We start from the raw sequence: 26,297 nt of genomic DNA on the forward strand, positions 1-26,297 counted from the left end.
TTGAGAGGAGATTATATGTGAAAAGTTGAACAGAACTAAGGGGAAAAAGAAGCATCCTTTAAAAATCCTCGAGCCGCATAAAAAGAATTGGATTAAAATACAGCACAGTCTATTTAAATATGATGTAATATAGCATGCCCTTATACAATAAGCAGCCTCCGTGGGCTAAGGGACAACACAAACTAAATCATTACAGATGTTTTTCTACTTCACAGAAAGCACACAGATGTAAATGTTTCACATTCTATCAAAGACATATAACAGAATCAAATTAACCCACCTTGATGTAACCCCAAGATACAGATAACAAATAGTTTGCCTCAGGCATTTTGGAATGCTCTCCTTGCCACAATCCACAAATCCCTTTGAAAGAATTCACTGTGCTGAGAGAACACCCCGAAAGGACCAGGAAAGCCGAGCAGATTCAGTGGTAAAATAATCAAAACTTATAAAAGACAAAGTCTCCAAAATTTAGGGCATTTCCTAATCCACACAAAGCCCATCTTCGCACTCCATTCTTACAAGAAGCCTATGCTCCCTGCTTCTTTCCTGGCAGAGAGAGTAATGCAATCAGGAATTGCACGAAGAACAAGAGCCTGTCTAAATGTATTCAGCTGGCTGGTTTGCAGCACTTATGAATTATGAATAGTCCTGGTGGCCGAAGGGGTTTCCACTCTAGATTAGTCCTGCTCAGCTGAACTCTGCAAGGAAGGAGAGATTCTTCTTTCCTGTGGGGTTGCCAGACTGGGAAACACAGCCATCTTTTAAAAAGGAGAAGATTAAAATGGAGGAAGCCCCATGAATATTTAAGTAAATCTGAAGTCAGTACCCTCCCCCATTTCGACTAGGTGTTCTTAACCCTCTCTCCACTGCACAAAACATCCTCCACACAGGCTCAGTCACGCTAATGGTTTCAGAGGGATGGTGCATTTGAGTCATTTACTTTCTCAACATTTTTAAAAAACTGAGAACAGGTTAGAACTGTGCCTGTCCTCAGACTAGGCTTTCAGACTACAAAGATTTTTTTTTTTTTTTAAGCTAGCTTATGGGAGGATTTTTTGCACACTGGCGGTGTGTGACAATGCGTTCAGCCATCCTTCACAATGAAACAAGTGGGAATAGAATGAACTTCTTTCATTTAAAAAGTATTTCATTTGCAGAATGCAGTTCTCTCCACTCCATCCGTTCATTAATATGCATATTAGATTGCATTCGACAAATGAATTAAACACGTTCGACCTTTCAATCTAGGATCTAGAATGTGTTAGGAAATGTAAGCTATCATTTGCTGCATGAAAGGTGAATTATTTGGATTATGAAGGACTACGCTGCTTTGGTATTCGAGTGTTAAACATCTAATTCATGTTAGTAATATTTAGGAGTTAAACTAAATTTTATTTCATTTTAGCAATCTAGGGCATGTTGAGAAAGTCATTCCCTTCCTGTAGACTCAATCTCTCTCTCCCTCCCTACTGCTCCCCACCCCCCCGCCCCCGCACCCTTTTCCTTGTCAGCCTCAGAGGGCACAGGCAAGAGGAAAGGCCAAGAGGAGAGTCTGACCGCAGAGCTTCCCAGGCCCATCCCACTCCCCTCCTTCTCCCTTCTCTCCGTTACCCCACCCTTGGACTCTCAGAAGTTCAAGTACAGCATGTTAAAGCCAGAGCAAAGCACCATGGCAACAGCCCCCACACGCAATTGGCTCTCTTTCCTGTGAGGCTTTCTCCTTTCAAATGAGCATCCTGCACCAACAATGGCTTCACTTCAAGCATCCAAGCCCCCGTCGTGCCACTGCCTGAGCCCAGGAGACCAGCCTTTCTAGCTGAAGGCAACGCAGCTTAGCATTGCTGCCTGCTGGCTCACTGCACGACGCATTGTCCTCAGAGAGGTTCTGGGGGAACCCTGCTTGCGTCTGTGTGTTTTCCCATGATACACTGTGTCAGTAACAGTAACCAGGGATGTCCGGATCAATTGTCTCGGCTAGTGTGTTTTACTGATGGAACCTCCATGTGGTTTTGAACTCCAGGTGAACCGCATTAAGTTCCAAATTATTTATTTTTCAAGACAAACCTGCTTGGTCATAGGGGCCTCTCATTTTTACTTCTCAAAAGTCTGGCACTTACGCTAAAGACTTAGAAGCCGGAAAAGAGAGGTGTGTATGCTCTGATTGATCAGCTAAATTTTGGCAAAGAGGGAAACCGTACTTGGAGCACTGCAAAAATATCTTGGGAAAAAAGCAGAGACCGATGATTTCTTTAATTATGTCTCTGCATAAGACTTAGCCAAACGTAACATTCAACACTCCATCCTCATTTTGGTTCCTTTGGTCGGTAAAATATTTAGGAAGATTTTGGAGTCAATCAGGTTTGCACTAGTTCAAATAAAACCATTTTATCAGGTATTTGATAAATATTTTTTGAACATCTAAACTATGCCAGGCAAAGCATTAAAGATAGAGAAGTAAAAGAAAAACAAAAAACACCAAGAAAACCAACAAAAACAAAAAAACAAAACAAAACAAAACCAAAAAAACACCCTTTTTAATCAGCTCTAATCTTAGTAGGAATAGTCAGATATATTAGGGCATGTAAGTTGACCACAACAGTTTTAATAGTCTGGAGAGAGTGGGGCCAGTTCTTTATTAGTCATATTGGCTTCCTGTGCTCAGAATATAGAAGCAGGTAGAAATTCAATAATAAAAGGCTAGGAAGGGAAAGACTTTTCTCCTTCCTTTCGTTCTAAGACCTCCCATGGCCACAAAAATCCTGTTGGGATACACTGTCATTTAGTCCCAACATGGGAGCAGGGAAAGTGGCTCTCAGCTACAAGGCTGAGAAGAAGCCAAACTCCTCACCTTTCCTGCACTGATTACAGGAGTAAGCTATATAAATAGTGACAGACGAATACCACCTCCCTCCTTCTCATGCCTAAATTGCTCTCCTGTGAGTCTTTTGCTATGGGCATGGCAATGCCACCAAAAAGCCAAGTCATCCTAAGGTAACCATAAAGCACATATCATGATGAAGTATGCATATGGAGGTCACTCAGGGTCAGAAACTGACCCAATCCTAAAACGCTGCTTAGTGACAACCATTGGTTTTCCTCCTCTATAAGGGAGGGCCCAACCACACTGACCGAGGCCATCACTGCTCTCATCCAAAAGCATTTATGAAGGGCCCACTTATGCTGGGCAGCAGACGGGAGCATCTTTTCCATTCTAGCAAATGTAGAGGACAATCAGTATGATTAGTGCTGGCCTATGTGATGAAACACACCAAGGGGTAGAAGAGATAGGAACTGTGTTTGAGGTTAAGGCTGAGGAGACAGTTGGACTATTTGGCTTAGTTGGGTTTTCAGGGTCAGGCCCCCGTATGAGAATTGTTTCTGTGGAGCCAGAGATAGCCACGATGTGGTGGACAAATCCTGACTGTCACAGCTCTCACCAACAGCCCTTTGAAGTCACCTCACCTCTCATATTTAAATGAAAATGATGTATGGTTTTTGGCTCTCAGCCTTCTAACCTGCACCTGTCATGATTCTATGACAAGTTCCCTGGCCGTCTCCGATAGACTGGACACAATACTTACCAGCAACTGCTATTTCCCAGAAAACAAAACTCTCTCAATACTACTGAAACACCCCGAATGGGAAATGCTTCAGTCTGTAAGAATAAGTCACCAACAATGGAAAAGAAGCATTTATAATGTCTCCAGAGTTTGATATTCTAAGACTCTTGCCATCTCTTGCAAGGTTGGGTGTTCAGTCTAGATACGAAGGTAAAATAGCTCCTAAGTGAAACCGTGTCCCAAGCAGTTACGGGATTGAAAGGGAATGGATATTATTTATTTTGTCAAATGCAGGAGAGAAATGCACAAACAGGAGCACACTATTTCAAAGATAAATGTGTCTTTACTACCTAAGGTACACAGATCCTATTTTTCTGTTAAGAATCTGCCTTCACAAGAAAACCCTGTTAGAGCCTACCTAGAAATAATGTCCCCAGAGGAAATGGCCAAAGCCCCTTTTGAGTACAGACGAGCAAAATTTGTGAATGGACCCTTAGTAACACAAATTCCTCCAATGCTTCCTTAAGCTTATGCCCGCCACCAGATTTGTGAACACTGCTAGAAACTGCAGTTCTTTTCTGAAAATGGAAAAGGATACCATTCTCTATAAATGCTTTAATCTTGTTGCCTCAAATTATCTTCTCTGTAAAATCACACGTGAATGTTTTTGGATAGGCTATCTTTAATAGTGGGAAGTTATTTAAAATATATAGTAGCATATCTGAAATTCAATTACACTTGATATGAACATTGTGTTTTATGGCTTCAATTTTTCTTTACCTTCAGTGCTACATATAGAGATTATTTTCTTCTGAGCCAGTTTTTTTGTGAAACGATGGAACACTTCCTCATTCTTCTAGCTTTCTCATGAGACGACTGGTTTGAGCTTTGTGCAAAGATCCACAAGCAACTTAGGGGCTCTCTCGGTAAAGAGGTCTTAGCTACACTAACCGCACAGGAGGCGTGGAGTAGAAGGATCTCAGAGACTGCTCCCAGTTCTAAAACCTGGTGGTTTTATATTTCTAAGAATAAAACAATTCAGAAGAGTAGTCATATGAGGGGCTAGTATCAAGCCCATAGAATAGCTACTTTTAAGACTCATCTGGGCTTGTGAGGGGTGACATGGATGTCACCGAGGAGTGAATCTTTAGTGACCCACTATATCTTCAGCCCATCAAAAACTAGATAAACAGGCACTTTCCTCTCATTTAACCTCATGCTGAAGTCAGTAGGTGAAAACTGTGTGGATTTAAAAAAAAAAAAGAAAGGAAAGAAAGAAAGGGGAAAAAAAAAAAAAAAAGGAGCCAAAGAGGAAGACAGCTCCAGCAGTTACCCTTGTGGGTGGCCGTCTACGCAGGAGCCCATCTGTGAGACAGGCGCCTTATTGTGTGGGACCTTCCTGTTTTCGCAGTATGAAACAACTGCCCAAGTCATTAAAGTCACAATGACTTTATTAGGGACTGCATTTTGACTCATATTTTACACTTTGTTAGTCACAACTTAATCAGAATTCCTGGGCATCAGGAAAGCAAAGGGGCTGAAAATTCTTCCTCAGAATGCTAGCGGAGGTAGAGGGAGTTACAATGGCTCAGGGAAGGTGCACAGCTCAGGGCAACATGCACGTCCGGAGGCCCTGTCTCTGTCTCAGTTCTGGCATGAACTCTGTGCATGATCTTGGGTAAGATAAATTGACTTTTGGGGACTCAGGTTGTTTTAGCGATGGGCACAGTTTCTTTAGTCATAAAATGGTTAATTTTGAAGGTTCTTTCTGATTCCAAAACATTGCTTCTTTCATACCCTTATTTTCACATGGAAAGAAGACTCAAAGAAGTGGAGAACTCTAATTGCTAAGCACCTACACTTTCCTTTGCAAAATCTGATGTAAAAAACGACAAAAAAAAAAAAAAGAAAACAGGGATATACTGTACTTTCTCTAGACCCTTTATCAAACTCACGATTTCCACAATTCTTAACATTTCAGATCATCTGACAGTGAGGGTCCCATCTCTTGTCTCCTTTTGATCTTTCCCTGTCTATCATCTGTTTGAAACTTGATGTCACAGTTGCGTTAATGACCTGCTTATCGTATTTGAGAGGGAAATGAAATGGAATTGAGTGAGTTAGTAACAGGAATCAGGATGGGAGACCATGCCATTCGTTGTCCATTAACATCTACTACACTAGACACCATAATTCCATGATGGGCCATCCCAGAAAACAAGCTCTGCTGTGTGACTATCTGGAGCACATCGTTGGTACACCAGGGAATAAAGTTAGGTCATTCTAACTGCCCATGTGATACATCAGAACAAAATTCATCTGAACACACCAGAATTGAGTGATTCTCTTCTTAACTGCCCAGTGATGTAGTAATCCACCACAAATATAGATTGAAAAACAAGCAAGAACTTCTCCGGCATATTCTGCAACAAAACACTGGAATTTATGATGAAGCTAAAATTGAATAAACTCCACTTGCTGCTTAAAGGACAAGTTATCTGCTCCGGTGACATTTTAAAAGTCAAAGAGGGACAGACCATTAGTGTGTTCATACACAGAACTGAAAAACAAGAAAACAAAACAAAACAAAAAAACCTCAAACGAATTTGAATACAATACTCTACAACCTGACAGTAGGTCCTGAACAGCCCTCAAAATTATTAGGTGTTTCTTCCTGCCTGTCTATCCATCCTCTTTGCTGCTGTCCATTTTTCTTAGAATTTCTGAAACTTTTCAAGAGGAGATATGGCACACATTACTGGGACACTAAAAAATTGACCTCTCCTACACCCAAACTAATTCCCTTAAGAATGTTTAGAGAAACTTCTCATGACTTAACATTCCCTTAATTCCAAAAGTTGCTGCAGTGACACAATTAAATAGATACTATATTTATATTCAAAGATGTATTGGAAATTTTAGATAAACAACATTTTTTAGAATAAGTGTGTTCTAGAAATTTCATGTCCCAAATATCCCATAAAGAGATTGGATTTCAAAATCATATACTCACATTGTGTCAGGTTTAGAGGTATCGTATATTTTTAGGTAATTGAAAATGTTCACACTTGTTCTTTTTGACAGAGGTCTTCCCTTCTGCTGAGAAACCCAGCAACACTGCATCTGTTACTGGGGCTTCACAATTTCATTTTATGTATTTGAGCCTTTTCTTTTAATCTGGCTGTTAAGAGAAATAGACCGAAAAAAAAAAGAGGTACGTTGGCAAATCTGGGGTGCTGGCCTGACAAAGATAGCAAAGGCCTTTCTTCAGCAGATAACATAATCATTGCAGCAACTGAGAAAAAGCAAGGAATCAAGGTACACTATTTAGTTACCCTTTTGTTTTTGCATTTAAGCAATCTATCATTTTTTTCTGTGCATAATGGCTAATATTTAACCTCAAGCTTCTAAAGCCAGTTCTAAGGCCATGGGGTGTTAAGGTGATTCCAAAGCAGACGATTAAGGTTTCTGTTGAACCATTTCATGGCCAGAAGTTCTACAACTTATTATGTTTTTAAAATTAGAAATCTTAACCATGGATCAGACCCATAGCCCAACCAGTCCAGTGTCCTCTACTGACTAGCTAAAAACAAGACCTATGCCTCAAGACCTTCATATCTGACTTGAAAGCCATTGACACAGAACAGAAAAATCACCCCCCAAGCATGTGCTTTCTTTTCATAACCCCAAAAGCATTGGTTATGATTCTCCTTAAGAACTGATTTCCAATTTTATTCTATAACATCTCCTCGGTTGTTTAAAATTTTGTTTAAAATAAATATTACCTTATTAGAATTCTCGATATTTTTGCAGCCACAAAAATCTACCACAGCTTCTTTCTGAGATTACTACTCTACCCCTTTAAATACATCATGTGACATGTATTGTGTTTAATATTAATTATATTGATTACTGCTAACTATGTTCACATACCCTTTGAGATAAAAGACAATGTGATGCTTCAAAGCCTGCTGTGGAAATCACTACTTCCAGATTAACAGTTTCCCAGGGCTGGAAATTTATAAGATCAACTCTAGGGACCATCTAATAAATAAAGGAAACGCACGGGCTACAGAGACATATCATTTTATTCCCTGAAAACATATACGTTATCTGTTTTGGCATTTTGGTACTCCCTACACTAGAATTGAGAACAATTTACCACATGGTGGAGGCTAGAACGTATTTTTAAACTATAAAGGATGAAAACAGTGGTCTTATCTAATTTTATTCTATAAAAAAATTATATTGTGCATTTCATTTTCTTATTATTAGCTCCCACAATTTAAAATAGATGGATGAGTGCTCTGCACAACAATGCACCCCAGGATGTATAGTTTGTCGGTTCACGGAAGGCTTATAATAGTTTCAGAGTTGGAGGTGTAGGTCATACATGACGTAGAGAGGGTTCTGGTTATAGTTGGCCTTCCCAGGGAGATCTAACAGCATAGAGAGGACTCTAACAGCAAACTCAACATCATACTAGCATGCCATCAGATCAGGTGAGCAACCAGCTGAGTCTGGAAATAAAATACTTGTCTGAGAAACTTGGCAAGTCACTGAACCTCTCAGAGACTAAGTTTTTCCAACTTTAAAATGGGAAAGTTAGAAATAATATATGTAAAAGGATTGGCAAAGTGTCTGTAGTACTTGTCCTTTATTCCACAAGATTTATACTTGAAGGTGATGTTTTATTTCTGTTTTGTCTCTGAATTTAATTTAATTTAGGAGAGTGGGGAAGTAGGGCAGAGGGAAAGAGGGAATCTCAAGCAGGTTCCACTCCCAGTGTGGAGCCATCACAGAGCTCGATCTCATGACCCTGAGATCATGACCTGAGCCGAAATCAAGAGTCAGATGCTCAACCGACTGAGCCACCCAGGCGCCCGGCTTTGTCTCTGATTTTTAAAAGAATCTGAGCTTATGGTCCAGTCTTCACGTGGGTTTGCATTTGGGTGGAGCTTTCAGCTGGCTCTCTGGCATCTAAACTCTTCTTCTTGTTGAAAGTAGCTGGTATAATTAACTACAGAATTCCCACAATATGCTACTGCTGATGTGATGCAGTGCTATGTCATTTTGATTACATGACACATAAGTTACTCATAGAAGTTCTGGCTCTCTGGTTGACATTTAGATTATTCACCAGTCTAAGGAGTGTAAACCAGAATTGCCAGAAAGATAGATGAAACCCATCAAATGAAACCATAACTCAAAACAGCCTGGTATTAAAACTATATCATTAAAAAAAAAAGCCTATTCGGAGATATCTCGCTGTTGCTAACTCTATCCATTCATGATTCCATGACTTAGCCAATTTCCTCAAATTAAGAGACTTTGGAACTCTTCGTGTATGAACAAAAGCCACGAATGGCCACAAGTTGCCTGACACAAGAACAACTGCACCAAATATTCATTTTGCTCAGGTTGCCACGGTTGAGGTCCGTCCAGTAACACATCTGAATTAATTGAATATGTGGCTAGGAGAGCAGTGAGAGGAGCATCAGCAATATGTCAGGAACAAAAAACATAACCAGACAATGACAGAATGACTAAACGGCTACACTCCAGACACAACAAATATGTAGAGTGGCTGAGTTTCAGACACAACACGTGCTCATAAACATGTTCCCAGTTGAGTGTGCATCGCCAGTCTCTGAAGGGCTTAGATCCTTGGCCACAGGATGCAGACTTTCCAAGAAAAAGGCAAACCAAATGCCCCCATGCTGAACCAAACAACAACAGTGTGCTTCACGTTTTTGTTCATAAGAAGAGCATTTTACCCTGATGGCTTTGCTCTCTATTGTCGGACTCTGAATTTGGGAGAAGGCTCAGGAGCAAGCTTTTGCAGCTTCTGAGGGTAGTTTGAAGAGTCACTGTAAACCAGATGGGAGTTTTTCATTCAACTGAACAATTAGAAAAATGAATTGGGAGCACCTGCACGGAGCACGGTGTAGTGCAACAGGAGACAGGATTCCTGGGTTCTAATGGATTTGCCACTAACAACATCATTGGTTGTGTCCACAACCAATTAGATTACATTTCTTAGGCTCATGCAAGGGATATTTATTTGAATGTCTAGAGGTATTTTAAATGCTGGGACCACTATAGCGAACAAGGTAGACACAATTCATGTCCCCAATAACCTTATAGTCTAAGGGAGATGAGTAAAAACTAAGTTCCACAACAGAAAATCAAAATCATAAATTTGTGAGAGCCGACTGTAAAACCCACAAGGTACTGGGTTAGGATAATTAGAGAAGTTCTCTTCAAAGAAGTAACATCTAAAGTGAGGCCTGAAAAATAAGAAGGGAACTGGATTGAGCTCTAGCTTTCAAATTCTATGATTACATGTTTTGTTACCAAGTCATATAAGAATATGACAAATTGGCCTGTGGATTTCCCTTTAATTTTTATTTTTATATCATTTGACTTTGGAGCAAAAAGAAAAAGATTTGATTCTAGGGCATCAGCAGTGAGTAGCTGAAGGGCTTGGACAAATCAGTGATGTCTCTTGCATCCTGTTTCACACTGAAAAGGGGGATATAGTAATACTTTCCTCCTGATGAGCATCAGAATGAGATCACATAGGGAGAGCTCTGGGTAAGCAGGAAAGCCCTCTTCAGGTCTGTTTCCTTACCTTGCTACCTTGGATCTGGCAACACAAAAATAACAAACAGCTATACACTTAGAGAAAGTGGCCCTTTATTTAACGCTCTATCACAGGACCATAGGGAACTTTGAGAGCAAATAAGCTTTAAAGTGAAGAAAGGGGCCTTAAAAATCCCCACATCCCTCCATAACTAATGTTCCCTCAGGCAGAATCAGAGTTCTCTGGGAAATGCAGTCGTGGATCGCAGGGCTAGATTTGAAAAACAGTGATCAAAACAGAAAAATCTTTCCTGAGTTCTTCCTCATTAATATCACCTCCTCTTTTATCACCTTTATGAAAAAAGGCTCATATTTTACTCATTTTAACCCAATATATTCTCTTGCTTTAAAGAAAAAGAACCCATTCCTGTCCAGGGGTTCATGTTTTTATTTATTTTTGGCAAGGCTCCTACTTAGGATTTACTAAGGGCTCTGAAGTGTTTCTTGAAAAGCAATGTATGGTCTTTCTTAGTTTGAAAATTATTCTATTCCCCATCTACAATGCAGCATTAGACAATGAATTTATCTTAATACCATGAACATATATATAGAAGGAGAGTATTAACAAAAGAATATTTTTAATTATTGTAATCAAAATTAGATAAATGATTTGAAATTAAATTATACTGATTTAAAAATATTTTAAAAATCATACTGGTAAATCCTGAGGAGATGTTATCAGGTAATCTTCCATGCAATGGGTAAGAAAGATGCAAATAAATTTTGTGCAACTAGATCCTGAGTGTGTTAAAATACAGGAGGGAAAAATTCAGTGACAGCTCACCCTGTCACAAACATAAATGATGTACTGGACTTGGCCAAGTAAATGCAGATATATTTAAATCATTCTGACTCAGTTACAGAATGGAACCAGCAATAGCAATCCAAAGGGTAAGGGGCTGAGGCAGGGAGGGCACTGTGCCCTCTCGGCTGGGTAGATGGGTAGCATCTGGCTGGCTAAACTGACCTGTCTGGGCTATGAGTGGGACATCTAGAGCAGGAGCTGGAGACCATTCATTAGTGATCTATCAGAGTCCCTAGCTTCTCACAATCAAATGGGCATGCAAGAGTATACGGGAAATTCATATTACCACTGGGTAGTCTCAGCATGTTCCATGAATTTAAATTTAAATTTTTTGAAAATACTAAAAAATATTTCCATCTTTAATATCATGCTGTGCCTAGTAGCAAGGTCATTACCTGTCCTAGTAGCCATCAAAAGTCGTCATGTCCACACATTTCTTAAACGACCAAATCAAGAAGAATTTCAGAGAGATTTTTAGAATAAGACAAACCCCAAGTCAACTACCACCAACTGACAAAAGCCTTCATTTGTTTTTCGCTTTTCTCCTGACCATTAGACTGAAACAGAGCTATGACTCTTTGATACTTTTTAGTCTTACCACTCTGAGCATACATGTGTTCTCAAAACATTTGAGACACGACTACAGACCTCAAGAGCTTGCAATCTGGAGTAGACATAAATAAAACCTCAGAGAACTAAAATATTAGTTATGATATTAACCAATAAGCTAGGTAAGAGGATGATTTATGAAAATCCGATCAAAGTCAGAGTACCTAAGTCAAGGTTTCAAAAAAAGAAAGCCAAGAAGTGTAGTACACCAGGAGTAGGTTCATAGTATAGGCCCGATGATATATTTGAGCCAAAGGGAAGTCTTTAAGGCCATGGAATGCCAAGAAAGGCGGTGAAGGTCTGCATTTCTTCATTCTCAAGTTATCATAAAACTCTTACTTCTATTCTTAAGCCAGGTTTTCAATAGATCTTCTGACGTCAAGGGAAGAGAGGAAGTTGGAAGTCCACTGTTTGATCAACTGGAGCTACTAAAACTTGAGTATCATTTCGTTTATGTGAGGATAAAAATGTTAATCCTGGCTGTCTTTGTAAAACTAGATTTTCTTTCCTGATAGTATACATATATTTTGATGATATATGCATATATTTTGATTCAGAAGTTAAAACAGCAAAAAGTGAAAAAAAAAACAAAAACAGCAATGCCAAAAGCATTTAAAGTAACTCATTCCAACTATATCCTTCTGGATTTTGAGCACACAATTTTCAGGAATACTAAATTAGTTCTCTTTACTTGAAGTGATTAAGACATGTATAGCTTTTACTCAAGAAAGGTAATGAGAAGGACAATGAGAAGGTTAAAAATCAATGCAACTAATAGAGGGACCGTGCCATGCCTTTTTTAAGTGTAATCAGCCTTTTGCTGAAGATGAACAGCAAATTGGATTTGTAATCAGACCTGTATCTTACTACCTTAATCTTCCACTAATTAACCTTGTGACTCTGGAAAAGTCATGTCATAATGAAATTATATTTCATTTAGATTGTGTTTTATATTTTACAAAGATCTTTGGAGTACATTAGATATTTAATCCTCAATTTTTATCATCCTCATCTATAAAACAAGGTCTTCAAATCAGTGATATCTACGCTCCCTACTGGGTTTAAAGTTCTAGGATTTTGTTTAATACAGCCAATGTGACAGTATAACTGGAAAGAATATATTTCGATCTTTCTTCTGGCTTGATTTATCAACTTTCACCATCCGTACTGACCAAAGACATTACATAGTCACCAAATTACCACTTCACTTCACCCTGTCTGATCAGCTTTAGCGCACAGCCTATATGGCTGAGTTGGAAAGGTATTTTTATTTAATGACAACTTCTCTTTTTACTGTTCTCCTTTCAAAAACAAGTAATTAAAATTTACCTTTCAGATGGCAAAGGACAAAAACTCTTGTCCTAAATCTACATTTTTTAAATGGTTTAATCACTTTTATGACCAGTATCTGTACTCAAATTTCCTTTTTACAGTTGCTGAAGGTTATAACATTATACACTATGCTGTTAACAAAGAGTGAAAGGAACTTGGCCATTTAAAGTTTTTAAGGAACATTTTCAAGATCACCATATTTTGAGCAGCTAAAAAATATAAAGAAGTGAAATTAAGCCGTGAAGATGAAATTTATTTTTAATAAATTCACTAAACTTCAATTTCTGTAGGTTTCAAAAGTGGTACATTTTTAAACTACAAGTAATTAGCAGACAGAAACACAGGACTGATGAGCAGAAATGCATGATTTATAGCCTTTAAATGCTACTCCATAAAAAGAAAAAGACTATCAGGTACTTCTTAAAGAGAAGAAGATTATCAGGCACTTCCCAAAACAGAAACAAAAGAAACAGAAGTTTTACTGTCTTCTTCATTTCTAAATAACTTAACTGTCCTTTCTTTGTGGAAACACTTGGCTACTTTAAAGTAAATCAAACAAAGGAAATTACAGTAAAATATCCAGGAGACTAAACAGTTTGGCACCAGTTGAGGGAAACATCACGTACAAATGGGCAAGACACAGAGGGTTGGCAGGTCCCTGAAAAATGCTAAAGTGGAGGGATGTGCTAGGACGCACATCCACTGTTGGCATAGTGCCTTCCAGAGTGTGAAATCTATTGACTGCAGCACAAGTCTGCCCTAGTAGCTTTGGTTTGGTAAGTCCTGGCTTTCAGAAAGCTGCTGTATCTCCACTTGCTGAGCACACTTTTGCTCAGAAGGCAAATTTTGGGAAGAATAGCACAAGACTAAGCTCCACCCTTGGCTTTTCTTCCATAGATAGCAATGGCACCGATTTTGGAAGCCTTTTGGATTAGGACACATTTGAAAAGAAAAATAAAAGATAAGAAAGAAGTATAAAAAAATGTGAAACAGACATCTATTCCATTAAAATAGTTATTCTATTTTTTACCACTAGTGTTCTGGATTTATATCTGATACTCCAAACATAGTTGTCTGATTTTTTTTTTCATATGGAGAGAAAGGGTCCCCTTAAAATGACTTATTTATCAGATTTTGATAATATAATCTTGTCTTACCAGCTAGCCAGGGGTGCAACAATCAAAGGTAATGTGCCCTGACCTCACTCCTATTTTATTTTTAGAGATTTGGTCACTTGGGGTCTTTCAGGTGAAGTAGTAGAAAGACTGGGGTGAATGGATTAGAGAACTCAATGAAGGAAATGGTTCTGTAAATATCAATGAAAAAATATTTAAATTAAGCAAAATAGATTAAAAATCAAACTTATTACAAAGCACTAAAGTTTTCAAAGAGTAGAACTTAGAACACTCAGTTACACTCTCAATAATACAACTTATTTTGTCACAGAAAGAGTAACCGAAATAACGCCAGATAAACAAACAGCTTAATCTTCTCTTTCTTCTTTGCTGGAAGACAAAGTCTAATGCAGACAGTCTATATCTTACCGCTAGGAAATTTCCCTGTATTAATTATTGCTATTGAAGCATTCCTCCTCCGTTTCATGGTCTTGGGGCATGTATTAGAAAGGACATAATATATGATGAAATTGCCCCAGTTTTTTGGATGATAATTTTCAAAAAAAGAACAGCCTCTCTCTGTTTTCTTTTTATGTTGGGGAGGGGGGTAAAAAGGGAATTTGGGGGTTGGTTGTCTTTTAAACAAAACTTCACTGTCTTCTCTTAGGCCATGTTAGAGAATTTGGGAGCACAAATAGATCTTGAATTTAGCAAACAGGCCCATTAGAGGCAGCAGATTAGTTTAATACTGTTAGTTACATTTTGATGAGTGCTTTACAACCATCTTCTATAACCGTGGTTATTCTCCTCCCTCTTACCTGTTAACAGACACTGCTTCCCAGCTGGGAAGACAGAGTTTAAGGTTATTAATGGCTGGTCTGGAGGCCCTGAATATGGTAATTGCAGGTTAGGATTCTGAACCAGACCTAAATAAGCAATGATGGCCAGAGTCAGAAGAGTAAGACTTCCCAGAGATGACAAAATTCCCTTGTAAAAGTTATTAAATACCTCTCTGTTTCTATATTTATCTGTGCCATTGGGATCACTGATGGTGAGTCAGATGGCCCTGGGTGTGAATCCTGCTCTCTTCTTTACCTTAGGCAATGTAATACAACTCCTTAAACCTCACTTTACTATAGAATGGAGATAATAATAGTATGTATTTCCAAGGGTTGCTGAGCGTATTAATGACAGAATGTAGGTAAGGGGCTTAGTACCATGTCTGCACAGACAGTAACAAGTAGTTTGTAAAAGTAGTTTGGCCGTCGACGCTTACTGTCCCAACAGTAAATGCGAGAGCTGCAGGAGACCATGGAACAGTCTTCTCCAATTCTTTTGTTTTGTAGATAAAGAAAGGCAAAAATTCCAGATGAATTAACTGTTCCTATTATTCATATTCCTAAATGGAGGCAGAGCTAGACTTCAAACTCATGGCTTCTACCAAGGCTCTTTTCCCTTTGCTGCCTCCAGTTCTTTTTTTTTTTTTTCAATATATATATTTTTTTATTTGACAGAGAGACACAGCGAGAGAGGGAACACAAGCAGGGGGAGCAGGAGAGGGAGAAGCAGGCCTCCCGCCGAGCAGGGAGCCCGATGCGGGGCTCGATCCCAGGACCCTGGGACCATGACCTGAGCCGAAGGCATACGCTTAACGACTGAGCCACCCAGGCGCCCCTGCTGCCTTCAGTTCTATAGAAATCTGAGAGTGAAGAGAGAAGAGTTGGATCAAAAATGTTCAAGTGCCCCACCTGGCTGTCAGAACCGATTTTCCTTCTATTCTTCCCTCGAATCCAGCTCACCTCTAACACGTGTGGGGCCACATACATATGTCTGAATAAAGATATAAATCGAGCTAGCTCCAACACTCCTACCTCAACAGACATCCCTTCCTAGCAACTCGGAAGGCCAGCGTGAAGTATGAATTCTTGAGTTCCTCGGTTATGGCAGTGCAGGGGGACCTAGCTCCAGGACCGCGTCCTGTCGCATTTCTTCCCCCAAGGAACTCATGTGCAGGCCTTTGTATACCCTTCTGCTACCACCTGCCTGTCCAAGCCCCTCCCCCGCACACACTTCTCCCAAGCCCAACTGCTGCCTCTTGGCTACTCTTTGGGCCTAAGGGTGTGAGTCCCTGCAGCACATCCAGGAAAGAGGCGTGCACAGGCCCTGGAACAGGGTCCAGAACCATTGGGCAGAGAATGTAGGGGGTCCAGTGCATGCAGTATGGTCTGGAGCAGGCACCACAGCTGCCCCCGTCCCGGCTCCTCACCTCCTGAAGCAGAGTGCAGCCTGAGGAACAGCCCAGGCTAAGGCTCTCTTAAAGCAAAGGGTCCAGGAAAAGGACCCCTCTTGCCCTAAGGGTGGGAATGCTCTAGTCATATCATTTAACCTTGGGCAAAAGTAGAAGTAATCCCCTCCAATGATTGGTCACCTGCCTATCATCTTTCTGACATAGCTCTGAGATGAATCTGTTGACCAAGAAGATCTATTTCCTTTTTGGTTCTGCTGGACCCGACATTTCCCTTACTTATTGATTATTCAGTTAGATAGAAAATGACTCGCAAGTGCAGGGCAAACTGCCCATCACGATCACACTCCAGTATCATGCAGCTTGAGTCCCAAGTGGCTCCAGGCTGGTAGAATTATATGAGTTTATTCCTTCCCACCCAAGAGCGCAGGCAATTATTTGCCTTTACTTTCAATACTCCGGTACAGACACACCTGAAGAACCGGAAAAATAAACCTGTGTAGCCAGAAGGACTCACTTCCCCTGTGATGGTATCTGCAGCTGACTTCACGATACCTTCAAAGAAAAAGACCTTCTATCTCCCGTTCTTATCTTACAGATTTCCTTAGCAAACATGGACTGAAGTGCTAGGTCCTGAGGCTTCATTCTAAAGAGACTACTGATATTATGCAGGACTGCTCTCTTCAACAATGAAACATCCATTTTCACGGAGAGGGCCCCAAACCTTTGTCCTACACATAAAACAGCCCCAGGGCAAAGCTAGTCGAGAAAGAACAGGAGAATGGAGAGTGTTTGTGGCGAAGTCGGGACAGTGACAAGTTGCTTGAACATAGCTCCTTGCTGAATACCACAGCATGTTCATCTTTTGAAAAAACCTTCAACATGCTGGGTACAAATGGCTCCTTTGACACTTTCACCTGAAAAGTTTAGGCAAGAGACTCTGTTTCTTAGTAAAAGCTCCCTGTCCTTGTCAGTCACCACTACGCCTCCCTGGGATTGTTTTGTGCAGGTCCTTCCTCAGCCACTGTTGTCGCAACTCTGTACTTTCTGACTGAGTCTGTCAGGAAGGAGACAGGAAGTTCTAGTCACCCGCACAGCAGCTGCGCCATTCCTCCTATCCTCCTCCAATGACGTCGGTTGGCTTTGGTGACACGAGGTCAGGAACTGAGCCACAGTGAAGGTCAGGGAGATAGGTCAGTGTTTATGCCGTTGTTGGGCTGGGGATCCTGCTGAGGCTATTTGCTTTCTTCCTTGCTATACTGTTTCTCTTTCCGTTCCTCTTTTTATAATGCAGAGCCAAAGCATCCTGTTTTGAAAACATCTAACTGTTTGGTCACCGAGGAACTCATGCTCTGATGCATTTCACTGAAGTGTAAGACAATTCTTCTAATTCAGGAGGCGATGAAAGTTGAAGCAAAAATTAATGAGCAAGTCTAAGAAGGCAATCTGTCGTTACAGAAAACAGTTCTAACACGTCTAACTGAACTTGGGCTGCTGGCGGAAGGTTCACTCGACATCCTTTTCATCTTGCAAAACAATGTCATTACCTCGTTAAACTGCTGAATTTATTTCATCTTGTAATTCTCGGGGAAAAATAACCTACAGTATTAATCCACCTGGCTGCATCTTTCTCTGTGATCCTGGAATTCCATTTGCCCTGTGGCCAGCATTAAGAAACTGGGGCCCAGGAGACTACGTTTCTATAGGTCACAGAACAGTTCCTTATCTCTCAGGCTCTGAAACATACTTGGGAATACCAGTTATAATCTTTGAGTCACAGTTTTCTTCAAAATATAAAAGGGTTGAGGAAAAACAATAAACACACAACCCTACCCAGATGGGGTAAATATGAAAGACTGCTTGCTTTTCCTCCACTGGGCATAGTCAACTCTCTACCATTCACAAGTTCCCAAACACCCCCCACACAAAGCATTGGCTTTCCCATCACCACTGTTGAGTAGGTAAAAACTCAGTAAATCACCGTGCTGATCAAAACTAAGGGCATATGTTTGCAGAGATGTAGCGGATGTTATTAAGAAGTCATCATTTATTGAATCTTTACTACCCAGCAGGTGCCTTGTGGAGTGTTTTATCAGATGCATTATCTCATTTAATCTTCACAGTGACCCAGTAAGGTAGGTACCACTTTTATCCCTGTTTTCCAGATGAGAAAATTAAGTCTTAGAACAGTTAACTGTTCTAACTTAACTAAGTTAGCCGAGGTCAAGTAGCTAGTAAATGATAGAGATAGGATTTGAACCATGATCTTTTGACTCCAAAGCCCATGCCTTTTCACATACTTCCTGTATGGAACATCTTCAGACTCGCTTCCAAGTTTGTAACTCAGAGATTTGCCATGCCTCCTTTGTTCAGTGAGGGGAAATAGAAGATGAGCAGATACAACTACATAGTAATGGTGATGATGATGATGATGATGATGATGATGTGGGAAACAAAGGCAGAAGAAAAATTATTAAATTTCCTTACCACCTAGAGCCCACTGACAAGTCCTTGAAACAGGCAGAGTGACATTCTTCTAGGGACTCAACTGCCTCAATGTTAACACTTTGCTAAGGGCAAAAGGCAATCCTAGCCCAAACCCCACGTCAATTATATTTTTAAACGGTGACTTGGATGGAATGTTCAAATAATTTCAATCACATCTGAAATTAAATGCGGGACTGTATTTTTACCACAAATAATTAAGTTCCCCCCCAAAACTGATATAGATCAATTTCTTTTTTGTGGCCACAAAAATATTCTTATTATATTTTGTTACATGCGCCATGGATTAAGCTTTATTTATGAAACAATTATCTAGATAATCAAGATTCTGGGGGGAAACATGGTTGCTAAATAAAAAGAGAATGAGATCTTTTACAAATGAAACTGACTTTAGTTGTCAGTTGAGCACTATTCATCCACTGGATAATTGCTTTGCCCTACAACCTTTCCACTGTAGATGTAGAAAATAGGTGCATGCCTTCTACTTAAGCTAACTGTGTCAGCATTAAGGTTTAGCCCTCTCTTTAGGGTTAGCTCTATTCAACTTTCATTGCTTCCTGCACAGGACACCATAAAGGAGGAGCGGAAGCCTGAAGTGATTGGAATTCTCACCAGGACCTACATAGTCCTTGGTCTCAGAGCCTTATTGACCATTACACTGAATATGAAAAGTTCTTAAAATAAATTTGCAAAACAGACGATGTTTAATTTCAGCACTCCAGACACAAAACTGGTTAGAATCTACAAGGTATCAACACTCAAAATGAAAAATAATGACAATTTGCAGTTTCTCAATGAGAATTCTTTTTCTCCCCTGGAGTTAGTTGGCTACTTTATCTTAGCAACTTAAGAAGAAAGTTCAGCATGTCTTTTATGGTGAAACCTGCTGAAAAACTACCCTTAAATATTGGATCTACATCTCCTATGGGTATCGATGCTCACAACATGCAGTAAATAGAGGATCCGTTAATGCTCCAAAGTAGGTTAAAGCATGTGTGAAAATCTTTTTACTTGGAATCCAGTGTGGTTTGGCGAAGTTACGCAGTTAAGTCCTCCTCATGGGGAAGCAGTTGGTTGAGATTTACAACAGCCTGGAAAATCCCATTTCAATTGAGAACTTCAGAAAAAAAGTCAGTAAATAGTTAATCTCAAAACTTTTCTTCTTTTTTCCAACTTGAATCTAAACTAAAATTTGAGAAAGAGACTTATTTCATTTTTTGCCCTTTCGTTAACCAATAAACAAGAATAAGAAGAGCCTGTCTCCCTACCCCTAGCCCCCTTCAAGACCTCCTAAGGACACAATGCTCCCCCTGCTCAGATCCTTTGAGCAAGAGCCAGTAAGCCTTGATAGGAAGGTGATACTTTTAACCCCAGGAAAGAGGGAGGAGGGACACACATTCCCTAATGAACCTTGGGGCTGGAAAGGGAATGTTGGCAGGTGTGGAGCAAAATCTTTTCCCGGCCCCAGAACCATAAGACAGTAAGACAATACCTCAGGCTAGGATGATTGGGGATTCTTAAAGTGTGTACTTATAAGGGTACAATGTTAAAGTTTTCCATTAAAAATGGAGCAGTAAGTATATACATATATGCACACACATCATATATGTTTATAAAGTTAACATTCTCCAAGGGGGGGAAACAAACAAACAAAAAGCAACAACTCTCACTATATAAATTAGCACTCTAAATCCAGGCGTTAATTAAACAAATGATATAATGATAGATAATTAAAACTCTTCCACACTAAGTTTTGTCTGGGGATTGTAAACAAAACTATTTCTTTGCAGTATGGGTGGAATTTAATTTCAAATAATTCTACTTTGAAAAGCAGCAAACTTTTAGAAAATACTTTCTTTTTTGGAGATAAAATATATTGTTTCTTTTTTTTTTTTTTTATCTCAGGTCATGTCAGCATCACAAAAGGAATGTTAGAAAATCCCAGAATGTCCTTCTGAGAAGAATTTCAGAATTTATAAAACTTCAGGGCGAACCAGTCTCTTCACTGATCTACGGAGGTCACGTTAATTTCTTGTTCAAAAAAAAAAAAGGTGTCCAACACCTGATTGCAATGCAACGAACGTGTTATCCACTTTACTCTATGAATTCATTCAGATGTTATCTTACTGATAATTGTTTTTTTTAAAGGATTTTCATTTGTAGACAAATAAGCTTTATAAGCACCTCTCACCTTAAACGTGCTCCCAACTACATCAATTAACAAAGAACTTTGGTTGCTGGGAATTAAAGCACACGGAGGATTTTTAACTTTTGCCCTAGCATCCAGACACAAGCCAAGTGTGGCACTTGGGGACAGAATCTTCAGAGGCAGCTCAGCAAACTCATTCTGACCGCCGGCGTCCTCGGATGCACCTCTGCCACAGGCAGAGGCCAGGGGAGCCCAGGGGAGCGGGGTAGCTTTCAAGAGTAAACCGGTCATCTCTTACCTTGTTCGAAGCCATCTCGCTGACAGAGCGGTAGGTCTGGATGGTCTCTAGCTGGTCTAAGCACCAGTCCAATTCCTCCAGCGTCTCCATTGCTAATTTTTGATAAGATTCTTCTGCAAACAAACACACAGGCATGTAGTTAGGCTGGAGCGGCTGCAGGCTGTGCATATCCGAGTCCCCGCTGCCGCCGCTGATCCCGGAGCTACTGAAGGTGGCCCCGTGCTCCTTCATTATTTGCGCGCCGACTCCTTCCTTCCAGCTCTCTCCACCAGGAGAACAAATCACCGCGGTGCTCTGCCTGGGACGGCTGGTGCCAAGTTTTCACCGCCGCCACCCCACCCCACCCCCCACCCCCCGGCGGGGATGAGGTGTCCGCGATCTACCAAGAAACTTCCTCTGAGGAAGGAGGCGGGGAACCATCTCTTAGAAGCTCATCTGCATACGTGTGTCCTAAAACTAAAGGCAGAAGCAGTTGAGTTTTCTCAGGCTCTCTTGCCTTAGTCATCCTGGGGCTCTTTAGGGTGCGTGATGTCATTTCTGAGTGTTTGCAGTCTGGAGGAGAAATGAGGAAAGCGTTTTCTCATCTTGCTTTTCTTCTAAATGAAACGCACAGTCGAAAACTTGGAGGGGCGGGGGACAGACAGTTACGCTGGAAGGCTAGGCAGTCATTCATTCCGGGGAATGTGTGCATGTTGGAGTAACTTTTAACTCAGCAAACACTGATCCACACAAGCAGGAGGTGTAGGCTACTCCTACCCTCTTCTGAATCCCTCCTTTAAGTAAAGGCAAAATGAGGTTTCCCTGGTAAGACATGGGTCTAAGAGAAACTGGAGTTTTACATGAACACGTTTATTGGCTGGAGTAGGCAGCTCTTGTTATACTAAACAAAGCTAAAACTTCTCTTCTGCAACTGCCAGGATCACAGGGAAATTCTGAACCGGACTTTCAGGTGGAGCCAGATGTGAACACTGCAGATTTTCACTTTGATTAAAGCCCGGGGGCTTTGACTTGTGGATATGGGACTCAAGACTTTCTGGAAGTATTTCTTAGTGGTCCATTAAAAAAATATTTTTTATATTTTTCATTTAAATATAAAATATTAAGATCTTAAAAATATTTAAGATCATATTTTTTGCTGGATAATAAAGCTCTTCTGAATGGTCACAACATGTCATTCTGTACCCAAATGTTTGTGAGTCTAAACTAATACTCCAGAGTATTGACTTAAGAACTCTATGCTAATAAACACTGAATTAACTTTATAAATGCTGAATGAATGAATGAATGATGCTATAGACAGTGATAAAAGTCAGTCAGACTCTCCTGCATCCATGCCTGATTTTGAGAGGAACAACATTCATTAATTCCATCAAGCTTTCTGGAATGCAAGCACACAATAGGCACTAATAAAATTAAAAATCTTGTATGGAATTCTATTATAGAGAAGACTTCATACATTCCTGTCAAGTTTAGAATGCATTTTTCCCATGTTCATACAGAAATCCGAGGGAGACCACATACCCTTTTATTATTATTTGACATTTTGTGCGTGTGACCCTCACACTTGAAGCAGAAAAGAGAATTAGCACAAGAGAGATCCCAAGGGACTGGGATCCTTGTCCACAGATGCACATTTCAAAGAATCCCTCAAATATGCATACACCTCAGGATAATGTGGGGTTAACATTCAATATCCTGTATGTCATATTTAAAAAGCCACAAAACCACGGGAGGTGACTTCCTCCATTTTTTTCACACTCCTCAAAAATATGCCAACAAGAATTGAGGTGTTTTCAGTAAAACTCATTTCAAGCCAGACTTACACATACCTTCTCTCCTTTCCTCCTCAGTCTTGCTGGGCTGCTTCAACATGCCGCATCTTGTCACTTACTCTCTAGTGTGTCCCAAACACCTTCCACTTCTTCCCAGGAAGCTTTTCCTGAAATGCCAAAACTCTCCCATCCCATTCCCAGCCTCGTATCAAAGGAAAAGTCCAACCACTTCCCGATTACTTGGGCTTTACTACCTTGGTGTCTTCCGCATCACAACCTGTGGTTCTCGGTACCTAGGATGCTCCGAGCTTTTTGAATGGGTCGATATGCAAAATGACTATAAGATGATCTATCCCATTTCTCCTTCATGGAGAAGGAAAAAAAGGGATCCAATTTCCACTCAGGGTTGACAACGGAAATATAATAATTAGAGCAGCAGAAGCACTAGGAAGGAGGACTTTTCAAAGATCCACCAGTGAAGGGTTACCTGCGCAGCTCATTCACGGTCTATGACCCAGAGCAAGCACAGGTGAGCTCCTAGAACTGGTATAGTAGTCACATGCCCGTGACTGGCCAGTGGATGTGACAAGCCCTTACTCTACTGCCCTTTCTTACTGTGGTCAGCTACAGTATTTTTTAAGTGAAAGTTTTTTAAGTGAGTGTTGAAATTAATGAGGAATTTTTCCTTTTCAGATTCTTAATCTATAGTCAAGGCTTTGTGTCCCATTTTAGAGCCTTCTTATCCCAGTAACTAAGTCAGGAGGCACAGATGTCAGTGGGCTGAGTGTATGGGCATCGAACTCCTGCTCCTTCTAGGTACAGCCAAAGGAAAGGACCGGTGCTGCTCAGGACTGGCCTCCACACTCTAACTTCCTGGCTCTAGCACCAGAGCCAGATCGGGTACCTACTGGATACTCAGTAAATTTGCAGAGGAATGGAGACCAAAGTGCCTGCCTAAGCAGCCTGCAAGTACTTGACTATCTAGAGGCTGGATGGTCCATCTATAGTACTGTGGAAAGAGTAAGAAAGCTTTGGAGTGAGACTCACACATTTTGAGTTTCTCTTCTACCCTTTACTGTGTGATGCTGGGTCTCAATTTCCTACATCTTAAAATAAGGATAAGAATACTTATCTCATAAAGTTATAAAGGGATTAGAGATAGAGTATATAAAGCTTCTGGTATGGTAGTCAGTTCTCAGTAGATGATCAATACATAGGAGCATAACTATTAATGGTAATCAAAACCATCTGATTACCAATAGAGGCTTGGCATTTGGGAGTAGGGATCTTGTGTTCCCTCAGGCATAAGGATACCATGAGGAGAGTGCAGACCCTCACAGGCCCCCAAGCCCTGTATCTGGTGACTTAGGGCAATACACAGGTCACAAGTTACTGGGGTACCCCTACCCACCAGCTGCCAGACTGATGTGCTGTGCCCCATCCAGGGGCAGGCTCTGGCAAGTCGGACATTTCCCTTCCCCACAGTACTGATGCCTCACTCCACAGCAGATAGTTGGCTCCTAAGGATGTCACAAGCTCTGCATTGGGGCATACTAGATACCTAGATCAGGGTAGGACAAGAAGCTCACTCCCACCAAGACATAGCCTTGTCTACCATGGTACAGCCATGCCAGCCCAGGCCAGGGATGGCTGCAATCATACCCCATCTGAGACTTTGCAAGGCACACATGCCCAACTCAGACCCTCTCTGCACCTGCACCGAGGGCTCCTCTGGGAATGGATGGCAAGGGTAAGGGACTCTGGATGAGTTCTGGGGTGCCAGGGATCAGGGAAATAGGTGGCTGAGAACATGTCCAGGGGAGGCAGGCAAGTGGCCAAAAAAAAGTGGGGCAGCATATGAGCCAAGGCTCCAAGCCACTGGAGTATACTCTATTTTCCCCTCAGGCTTCACTTCCAAACACAGGATCAAAGATAAAATTATTACAAGTTTCAAGACAGCAGCGATGGGGCCCTGCTGGATGTGGGAACCACTCCACATCTTGCACAGGTTGCATGTCCATGAAGATGGTCATTTCCTGTCTTGAAAAAATGGCTCTGAGAAGGAACAATGCTTAATACTACAGAAGCAAGTCTCAAGGGGCTAAGAGCAGGTGATGGGACCATGTATGGTCATGGGGTTGACCCTACTGTCACAGATTTCCAGAGGGACAAGGAGAACCAACCTCCTATGTGTCCTTTCCTCTAACAAGAGTGGCAAAGGGAGATTAACTTCCTCTTGTAAGTCTGGTAGGTATTGCATTTGACCCTGAGAAACAGGAAGAGAGAATGGATAAATAATTATTGTTAATATTCATCTGGTAATAATATGTGGCATTCATAAAGTCCTCTTCTCAAAGGAGCTCCAAGCACACTACTCATTTATCCTTGCGACATATAGCCACTGAAGAGTTATGATTATCTCCAATTTACCTTAAGGCACAAGCCAAGAAGTCAGAGGTTAAATTACTAGAGCAAGATTCCTGGCAAGACCATATCTTGGTCTATGAACTAAAGGATTCGGCTTCGCACAAAAAATGCATGAATCCCTGAAAATGCTGATTTAAAGTGGCATCTTACCCTTGGGTATTTTCTATTTAAAATTGTGTAACTGCTTTCTTAAATGTTGTCACCTTAAGTCTTCTCTTCCCTTTTCTGCTGTATCTAACGCAGGGAGTAGCACAGGGAGGCTGTGCAGTATTTACTCAGAAGACCTGGAGTGGTTCTGGTCCTTCCTCTTGCTTCAGTGGCTGACCTAAGGCAAGTTACCTAAGTGTGCTGAGACTAAATTTCTTTATCTGGAAAATGAGGGTTAAGAAGAAGACTTACTCTATTCTCACAGGGAAGGTAGAATAGGAGAATGCACACAAAACCACACTGTCGACCTTGAAGTATTGTGCACATTTTGTAAATATGACATGTATTATTACAGATGGGATATAGGTATGTTAGAGAAAATTACAGAGAAGCAGAAATTTGAAATGACAAGAATGTCACATTTTTACTAAGATCACCATTATTAATGTGCATATCTGTTCATGTATGTCTATGTACGTGCATTGAGATCGTATTTTACAAACTATTGAGTTACACTCTTTTTTCAGACAATGATGTCCCCTTTTCTGTTTTAATAGTTTTCCAATTCAGCTAATAGTTAGCCCACATTCCAATTTCCCCAGGGTTTTTTTCCCCCCACACAAATCCAGCAGAAATGTGTGTGTGTGTGTGTGTGTGTGTGTGTGTGTGTGTGTGTGTGTGTGTG

The 26,297-nt window shown here is 40.7% G+C and overlaps 1 protein-coding gene across 9 annotated transcripts in view; it reads right to left on the reverse strand.

Moving 5' to 3' along the window:
* Positions 1 to 26,297, reverse strand: part of PDE4B (phosphodiesterase 4B) — a 420,748-nt gene that overhangs the window by 18,919 nt on the left and 375,532 nt on the right. For 4 of the 9 annotated variants that reach the window (XM_073896583.1, XM_073896584.1, XM_073896585.1 and 1 more), the window contains one exon: positions 21,267 to 21,379. In XM_073896583.1, coding sequence (XP_073752684.1) covers positions 21,267 to 21,379 — 113 coding nt within the window. The other 5 variants (XM_073896587.1, XM_025871782.2, XM_025871783.2 and 2 more) reach the window with 5 other exon arrangements.

The sequence above is a fragment of the Callorhinus ursinus genome, unplaced genomic scaffold, assembly GCF_003265705.2.
Source record: "Callorhinus ursinus isolate GAN/ISIS: 27379988/994484 unplaced genomic scaffold, GSC_fseal_2.0 scaffold9, whole genome shotgun sequence".
Taxonomy (NCBI): domain Eukaryota; kingdom Metazoa; phylum Chordata; class Mammalia; order Carnivora; family Otariidae; genus Callorhinus; species Callorhinus ursinus.